Raw genomic sequence first — 9,755 nt, forward strand, 5'->3', positions numbered from 1 at the left:
TGAAGGTGTTTCAAGAAGTCAGATTCATAAAGTGGATTACAAAGGATTGCGGCAATACCTTAGAGGGAGTCTAAACTTGTTTAAGTCAATTGTCTTTGTAATTTTGATACTTTATTAATTGATTTCATTCTCTGGGCGTGGCCCCGTGGACTAGGAGTGTTCGGGAGAACACTAATACCACGTATAAATCTCTTGTGTCAAGTTATTTATTTTTCTGCAAATATTTTATATTCAGCCTGTTCTGTTTTGCTGTAGCAGAATTACTTTCTGCTGCTGCAAACGATTACAGTTTTTATATTTTCTTATATACAACTGACATTTGCAAAAACACGATTTTTCAAGAATCAAAAAGTTTCAAAAAGCTTAAAAATCATTAATGGTAGATTCAAAGAAAGAAAGATATTTTGAAGAAGAGAAGATGATGAAAGTAAAAGGCAGACATGGAGAGAGAAGATCAAAGGTTTGAAAGTGCAACATCCGAAAAGTCCAATACTCTGCCAAACAAGGCTACTTGGTAAAAGCTTCCGCAATCAAGACAAGAGCTAAAAAGTCTCTATCCAAATAGACGTTCGAATATGGACTTCGAAGAAAATGTTATCCTAAATTTATTCCACCTGGCGTGGTATGTCCACATAGTCAAAAGCAGAAGACACGTGGAGAATATCTCATCACTAACTTTCCAAGTTAGTGCGTATAGCCTTCAACTTGCCAAGGTACTGCCTGCAACCTTTCAACCTGCCTGGTTAGTGCATATAGCTTTCAACCTGCCAAGTTAGTGCTTGTAGCCCTTCAACCTGCCATGTTAGTCCGTAAAATCTTCAACATGCCAGGTTAGTGCCTCCAACCCTTCAACCTACCCGGTTAGTGTGTACAGCCTGCAACCTGCTAGGTTAGTGCGTTCAGCCTTCAACCTGCTAGGTTAGTGTGTACAACCTTCAACCTGCCATGTCAGTGTTCGCAGTCCTTCAACCTGCCAGGTTGGTGCGTGTAATCTACAACTTGCCAGGTTAGTGCGTTCAACCTTCAACCTGCCAGGTTAGTGCATACAGCCTTCAACCTGTCAGGTTAGTACTTGTAACCTTTCAACCTGGAAGGTTAGTGCCTACAGCCTTTAACCTGGTAGGTTAGTGCCTGCAGCTTTCAACCAGGAAGATCCCATGGCTACACGGTGGACACAAGCAAAGACAGATCCACATACCTGCCAATAAAGTCCTGGCTGGCCAGGCTGGATAGCCCTCATCAAGGTTGTTCGGCGCCCAGGCTAGACAGCCCTCAGCAAGGTTGGCTAGCCAGAACTTGCAGATAGGTCCTAACAAGCTCACCTACAATTACAGGATAAGTCTAACATCCCATGAAGATAGGGTCCTATATTTAATAGATTTAATTATCTTTTTTTGTGATTTAAATATAAGATAAAAAATATATTATTTTCCCTATTTTAAAGGAATATCTTCGCCTATTTAAATTAGGATCTTATGTAAGTCCTACACTATATAAAGGGCATTAGATCACATAAAAAATAGACTCAGGCTAGGCCACACTCCCAAATCTTCTTTCTCTCTCAATCCTCATATTCTATCTATGCCTCATAGACACTAAGTCAAGTCTTTTCATAAGTTCTTCACAAGATCTCACAAATTCTTTATCTATGACATATTGTTCTCACAATTGAAATACTGAAAAATAGCCATAGCTAAAAATTACAAGGTCTAGGACTCTAATTAGCATGGTATTATCTTAAGAGTGAATACAACTAAAAAAGAAGTAGGTCATTACTCGTTCATCAAGGGGGCCGAACCTGTATAAATTTGTGTGTTATTTTTACTTTCTATTATTCTTATTTACACGTGGTGTTAATCAGTAATTAATAAGGCTCCACTATCAGTTGACCAAATTTTGAGTCAACACAAAGCATTTATGAACTTCAATTAGCTTTAGGGACACTCCTCCAACCATTAATTACTCTGTGTAATCACTCAATTAGTTTGATAATAATGAATATTAGTGTGTAATTGGGCTTGCTTACTATGACCCACCTTAGATGGAAATCTATAAATAGCGTCATCACTCCACTGTATAGGGGATCTTGAATTTCGATCTCAAGCTATTTCGCTACCAAAATTTCAAGAACCCCCATTGTTGTAATTTCTCCAAGCAACTCTGATACAGTGACTCGTAGACTAAGATTAATTAACGCTCAACCACGTAAAAATCTCTTCTTTATTCTCTCTAAATATTTCGTCAATATCTAAAGTCTTCGTAATTGTTTAGTCACCAAAAAACTTAGTCAACACATAGGTATATGCTTGACCCATACATGGCCCATTTAATAAATGTGTCAACAAAATAACACCTAAACAGGTCGGTATATTACGACCTGTGTAACCTGTTTGTAAATAGATATTATTATAAAAATTCAATTCATTAATCTATTAATGATCAGTTTAGCACGTTTATGACATATATATTAATACATTTATGATTTATTTATAATCTGTTAAAATTCTAAATAAACTTTAAATATGTCATTAACGAGTCAATTTGTATCAACTGTGTGAACTCCAATATGACGTTAACTTTAAAATGATCTAAACCCATTTAAAACAAACTCAAATCTTTAAATTTCATCTGATTTTCAAGTCATGATATCGAATCTGACCCATTTAATATTTGAATATTTTTCTCATATCAAAACAATTCAATTTGCTATTTGTCTATGAGCTTTTTCATTACTATTCTTTTTTCTTTTTCCCCTAAATTATTAGATTAAAGAAAATAGTCGAACAATTTTAGTAACAAGTTCGTTTGTTTTACTACAATAGGTTATTCTTAATGAATCTTTCCACACAAAAACAAAAAAAAAAAAAATGAAGAAATTTACCGTATTCATAACAAAAAGTAATTCAATAATTGTTAGCGACAACAACATGTATTCAATAACCAATCAAAATGAGAATGAGTAACTAAGCTTTGATTTAATTCGACGATATGCATAATTGTAGTGCCTTAATAATGAACTTTTAAGTGTTTCCCACTACTCATGAAAACTGTCCATAGAAATTGCAATTGAAAAAATAAATTAAGTAATAAAAGAGGTCGGTTGACTAATTAGCTAATTGGCTCTCCTAAAAAATACTTGGTCTATAATTTTTTTCAGCGGTTTTCCTACTAACATTATGAGCATTATATTATAGCCACTCTGGCAAAGGTTCTTCATTAATTAATTAATTATTATGATAGTCGACCACCATTATATTATATATATAATATTACAATTTCAAGAAAACAACATTCAACTAGAATTCCATGTCCAATTAAAAAATAATAAATTTGTGTGGAATATAATAAACTAAAACCCATACACAGCACAACCCAGATTTTTTCATCAGATTGCTACACTAGTGCTCATTTTAAAATTAATATTCGATTAAAACAAAAAAAGAACAATTAATTAAGCTGTCACATTCTATTTTTGGAGAATAATAATTATATACAATTTACACAACTAAGAACTACAATTTTTTGTTTTGTTTTTTCATCCACGTAAGGATAAAGCTAGCTAGCTCAGGGGCAAATTTGTCCGAACAACAGACCAACTTAAAGAATTTCCAGTTTTTTAGTTACTTTCTTTGAACTCAGTAACTACGAACGGGACCTTCGGGTTCTAGCGGCGAAACCCTAATGACTACTTCTTGAACCGCCGGTGGCGGTGACGGAAGCGATACCGAAGGGTTCGCTTGTGGGTTTTCAACGACGCCTACGATCTTCTGGCAAGTCTCGAGAAGATTGTGTCGACATTTAGGGCAAGAAGAGTGAGAATTGAGCCATTTATCGATGCATTTGATGTGAAATCCATGGTTGCATTTAGGTAGAAGACGAACACGCTCGCCAGTGGCGAAGTCCGATAAGCAGATGGCACACTCAGTATCAAGTCCTGGGAGATTCAGATCCGAAGAGTAGCTCACGGTTGGGAAAGTCTTCAAGGCCTTTTTCTTAACTCCGGTGTTGGTGGCCAATTGAGCCGAAACAGGACTCGATCTAGAATCGGACGAGGCCACGAAGCTGGAGCACCTTAATGCGCAGCGAATTATGGAGTTTAGTCCGAGTGAACAGATTAATGCGCAGAGGAGAACTGAGAGGACCATGACGACATTTGCGTCGAAGCTGCTGTCTCCGGGATATTGCTCCGATGAATCATGGCCGGGAAAGGCCGAAGGAGGAGTGGCCGCAGCCCCCGCCGTTGCCGGAGAAGGATTGAGCGGGTTGTGAATTAGGAGTAGCCTTCTTGAGTAGAAGTCTCCGACGAGATTTTGGACGAGTTGAGCTGGCGAGGATGTGGATTCAGCCATAGATGTTTGTTGAAATGTCTGAGTGGAGTGTTTTGGAAGAAATAGAAAGGTTATTGCTTGCTTGACTTAAGATTGAATTAAGTTTGAACTAAGAGAGATTGTATATATAGTATGGAGAAAACACTGAGTTTCCTTTATTATGCTTATTTTTTAAAGAATAATATGCCATTATTTTATTTCTTTTGTTTCAACAAAATCTTTGAGTGTTTTGTTTATTTATTTTTTAATATTTTATTCATTAGAGATAAAGATTTCCAACCATATGGATACTCCACTCACCTCCTCTACACAGTTTAATGGGCTTTCTTATCAAAATGGGTCCCTCCCACCTTTTGCGCAGTATGAAGTGACACGTGGAATCAAAATAATAATTATGTAATCTCTACAATGTTTTGCCTTAAGATGAGTAATGAACCTCCATTTTCTCATTTATGTACATGAAATCACATGGAAACTATGTATATATTTGTTTAAGGTGATTTTAGTGGGTTCTCTTTCATACTTATCAAGTATAGCTAGTGTAGCTAGATAGTTTTAGTTCATATTTGTTGACCCTTATAAATAACAATAATATAATAATCTTGGGTGTTCAAAACAAACTGAGATACAGTCCAAAATACGTCGAGGTAGATTCAACTTCGGTTGAAAATTATTGAGTAAACCTTATCAGCTTACAACTTTTCAAATATTCATTGCTTATATGACATGAGTCTATATATGGAAGAGAGTTTATCTTGATTGGTACAAAAAGATATTCAACTTTATTATTAGCACGTTCTAATAATAAATTATACCAAACAGTGCAAATGCTAACAGTCGACATGGTATAACGTGTTTTGTGTAACCCTGAACACATAAAAATAATATAAAAACTAAAAAAAAAATTATGTGCAACCGAAGCAGATCTCTCTAAAAGAACTCTAGCTATATAGCCATGCCTTTTCGTGTTTCCTTAGCATCTTCTCGTTTGGAGTGTTAATGGCACTACTGTTTGTGTGTCGAGGGCTTCGACTAAGAGACCCTTCCCCCCTTGAAGGTTGGCTTCTTTGATTGTGGTGGCTCAGTTCTGTGCTCTCATTGCTTCTTTGCCTACTTGAAAAATGGGCATAGGGCATCGAAATTCAGTACTTAATTAATAGTATAATATAGATTAAAATATTAAATGTGAAAAATATATATAGCTTAAGGTTAATATAAATAATATATTTGATGTTTAAAATATATATGTGGTATTATTCTTTAAAGTTTAAACCCTCAACAATCATTCAATTAGTTAATTAGTCTTTAACTAATTTAACTGTCAAATATGACAGCTTACATATTGGGTCTATTAGCCTATATAAAAAAGACTACTCATCTCATTTCATAAGAGAATAACAAGAAGAAAAAGTAAAGAGACACAATACATAGTAGAGAGATAGAGAAGTTAGAGTGAGAAATGGAGAGAGAGAGAGAGTTAGGATTGGAAAATTGTATTGAGCAACATTCATTACTACAAAACAAGCCTTTAGAGACACTTTTTTCAGCATAATAATTAATAACCGGCGCCATAGGGTTGAAATTTTTGGGAAAGAAATTTGACGCCACTTCTGGCGTCGGTTATTTGAAAATAACCGATGCCAAAAGGATTTATAACCCTAGCCCATCCCTTCGTCTTCCTCATTCGATTAGCCAACCCAGAAATCTCCAAATCAGAGAAACCCCAAACCGTCTACGCCAACCACCATGGAAAATCACCCCCATTTCACCATTTTCTACCATTTCAGCTCATTTTTTGTTTCTAAATCTTCTATTTTTCATACCTAAAACTATATACCTGAAAAGATCACATTTTTTTCTCATTTTTTAGGGTAAACCGAAGGTAGAGGTAGGATTGTGGTGGTTATACCTCCGGCCACCGTTTTTAGTGGAGAAAATATTGTATATCAACGTCTATTAAGGTATAAATCTAACTTCTACTAATTTTAGTAATGTACATTGCTTTATTTGTTTTATAACTTTTTTTAGGTTTTTTCTATATTATTAAATATGTATTATATTGTATTGAATATGTATTGTGTGTATATATATTGTGAATGAGAAATGTATTGTGTGTATATATATTGTGAATGAGAAATGTAATATAGAAGAGTATATATGTATGTATTTTGTGTTGTATTGAATATGTATTGTGTGTATATATATTGTGAATGAAAAATGTGATATAGGAGAGTATTTTATATATTGTATATGTATATATTGAGTATTTTAAACTAATAGTTTTGTTAATTAAATATTGTGATGAGAATAAAATAGGAGAGTATTAAAATAAAAGTTTAGAAATTAATTTCTATAAAATTAGTTTAGAAATTAAATATATTTTGTATCAATTATTTTTTCTATTTTCAATTTTATTCATGTGTTTTTATTTTTTTAGTAGTTAGTAAATAGTTAGTTACAACTATTTAGCAAGTTACTAATTTTCATTCATATTCATGTCTTTTTATTACTAACTAGTTACTCATAAATTATATAAGTAGTAAGTAGCTAAATAAAGAAATTAGTAATTTTGTAGTATTTTTTTTATGTTGTACTTAATTGTGAGGTCAATTTGCAAGGATTCCACTTATTTAGTGTTGATCGGTTTTAAGGTAGCTCGAGATATACATTTACTAACTTTTATTATAAATTAATTATGAATGCTTAGTAGAGTTTGAATATCCTAAATATTCATCCGTAGTGAAGTAGGTTATGTGAATACATGTACTGCAGTCAGATGGGTGGTAAACTTTTATATTGCTAAATATTGTGGTGATTATTTTATATTGTTTTGAATTGTGTTTTGTTGTTATTAATAGGTTTAAATTTTTTAGAAATGTTCAATTATAGTCGTTATGCTGCCGAAATTTTGGTAGAATTAGGATAATATTTGATTTTTTTTGTCTTAAACTTGCTTGTTAGGATTTTATCAGAAGTGACTTTATCAGACGTCAAGTACATAATTTTTAGTATAAGGTGTGCTTTCTTTAACTTACTTTTATAAGAATATTTTTTATATATATATTTAGATAATTCTTAAATACTTAGAGTAATTTTAGAGTAATATCGATGTAATACATAGGATAGATATAGTAGGCTAAAAAAAAAGAAATAAAAAAAATGGTCTATTGAGATTTGAACTTGTGACCAAAAGGATAAATTGATAAGTCTTTACTAATATACCAAAACACAATCTTTATATAAATTAACTACTATGATTTTATTTAAATATTAGAAGAGATAAAAAAGGAAATTAGTATTGCACATTTCATTGTAGTAGAATTAATAAATACATCACAAACATTAATTCTAATACTTAACATTAGAATTTTATTAGTTTATTTTAAGTAAAACAGAAAAATAAAAAACACAAAGAGTTGGGTGAAAGGGGTGCATAACATGATTTTTGTAATACCCAGAATTAAGAAAAGGATTAGCAAAACCCTAATTAGATAATTATGAGTTAATTGAGGAATTATATTATTATATAGTTCAATATATGTGAAATTACATGAAATTTAACATGTTAAAGACCCCGTTGGTGAGCCAGGGGCATTTTGGTAATTATGACCCGAGAAGGGTAAATTGTTGAGATTAATTTAATTACATGCTTAATAGAACTATATTATTATATAGTATGCCTGTGTTGTCTTTTCAGGTGTGTTCTGACAGGTTGGCGCGGTATAGTCACACCCGGGAATTTCGGGCTGAACCGGGTTCGGGCCCGAAATGTAAATTAAATTGATTAGTTGGCATTTTATTTAATATGGGATAATCTGAAATTTATTTGGTAATATTTCAATGTGAAATGGCATTTATGCCCTTGAAAGTGCTTATGTTTATTTTATAGCCCTAGGGGCAAAATGGTCATTTGACCATAAGGGGGATTTACTTTGAATTAATGATTTTTGGAAAGAAAAGGAGTTATTTTTCTGGGTTAATCTCTCTCTCACCCGAACCTTCTCTTTCCCTAAAGCCCTTTTGGTTTTCAAAGTATGTTTATGGAGAATTGCTTGGAAATTGGGTGTGAATTGGAGCTTTGGATTGTGGTTTCTTGAGCTTGAAGTCTAGGTAACTCTTGCTGAGTTTTTATTGAATTTTAATTAGTGGAATCTTGCTGAAATTGTTGTGAAAATGCATGAATTAGTTGATATGTTCTTGCTCATGCATGTTTCAAAGCTTGGTGTTTAATCTTGATGATTTTTGGTAAGAAAATGCATGATTTATGTTGTTGAGCTTGTATTATGATTATAGGCTATTTTCTAGCTTGGAATCATATGTTCTTAGGATGTTTTTACTGCTGGAAATTGTTTGGGTTATTGGAGATGAAGCTCTTGTTCAAGAGCTTGAAGTTGTTTAGTTAAAGCATGAATTTTATGTTGTTTGAGTAATCTGAAATTGAGGAATTATTATTGAAATTGATGCATGAAATAGGTTATTTTGATCATCTAATAATTGCTAGCAACCTTACTTGTTGATTTGAAAGTTTGGTTAAGAAATTGGAGTGAAAAGATTGAGTTTTGGGCTGAAAATTCGAGTTGAGCTTGCTGGTTTTCTGGGTTCTGCACCCAGATGTCGCGGCATGCTCTGGAGCATGCCGCGGCCCGCCCCTTAGAGTGGACCTGGGAATTGGTCCCAGGTGACGCGGCATGGTCTGGGGCATGCCACGGCCCGCCCTCGTGTTTTTGGGCAGTTTGTGTTGAATTTTCAAAAATGCATAACTTTGTGATCCGAACTCCGATTCGAGAGTTCTTTATATCGTTGGAAAGCTCGTTCCGAGCTCTGTATGATTATCTGAGTTATAAATGCCATGTTTGAAATTTATGAGTTGAAAATCAGGGGTTAACCCTAAGTGTGAATTATCCCGGATTTGTGTGACTAGGATTACCGGCACCTGATCAGGAGCACCCGGGGATTCGGAATCTCCTTTTATAGCTGGACAACAGGTAAGATAGTAGTTTGCACGTAGAGTATGCGCAGTGGCATTTATGTGAATATGATATGCATGAATGTTTAGTAACCGAGATTAGGGTTATTACCCTAATAGGAACGGTTTGTTAGCCTAGGGTTATTACCCTAGTGAAATATATGTATAAATGCTATGCCATGTTGGATAAATGCATATATTGAGATTATGAATTATACGCTTAAGGCATAATTAAGCTAGACTCGGTAAGTTGGTACCTTGAGTTAATTTTAATGCGATCTAGGGTTATTACCCTAGAATATTAAGAATCCGGTGAAAGCATGAGTTAGGGTTAACATTCTTAGTAAATGTTATCTGAGTATATAGAGTGTATTATATGAGTGATTACTTGTTTGTAAGTTAGGGTTATTACCCTAAGATTATATATGTTGTAATAAATGTTGAATACACGCATGTATGTT

General features: G+C 33.6%; 1 protein-coding gene across 1 annotated transcript; it reads right to left on the reverse strand.

Moving 5' to 3' along the window:
- Positions 1-3,441: 3,441 nt before the first annotated feature.
- LOC115715321 (RING-H2 finger protein ATL78) lies at positions 3,442-4,558 on the reverse strand. Its single transcript, XM_030644176.2, has one exon. It carries the CDS (start codon positions 4,347-4,349, stop codon positions 3,636-3,638), a length of 714 nt encoding a protein of 237 aa, XP_030500036.2. The 5' UTR covers positions 4,350-4,558; the 3' UTR covers positions 3,442-3,635.
- Between the last annotated feature and the right edge of the window lie 5,197 nt (positions 4,559-9,755).

Source organism: Cannabis sativa, chromosome 4 (genome assembly GCF_029168945.1).
Source record: "Cannabis sativa cultivar Pink pepper isolate KNU-18-1 chromosome 4, ASM2916894v1, whole genome shotgun sequence".
NCBI classification, from domain to species: domain Eukaryota; kingdom Viridiplantae; phylum Streptophyta; class Magnoliopsida; order Rosales; family Cannabaceae; genus Cannabis; species Cannabis sativa.

Bases quoted from the DNA above. Each gene is read 5' to 3' on its own strand.
- LOC115715321 (XM_030644176.2), bottom strand. From the start codon at position 4,349: ATGGCTGAATCCACATCCTCGCCAGCTCAACTCGTCCAAAATCTCGTC.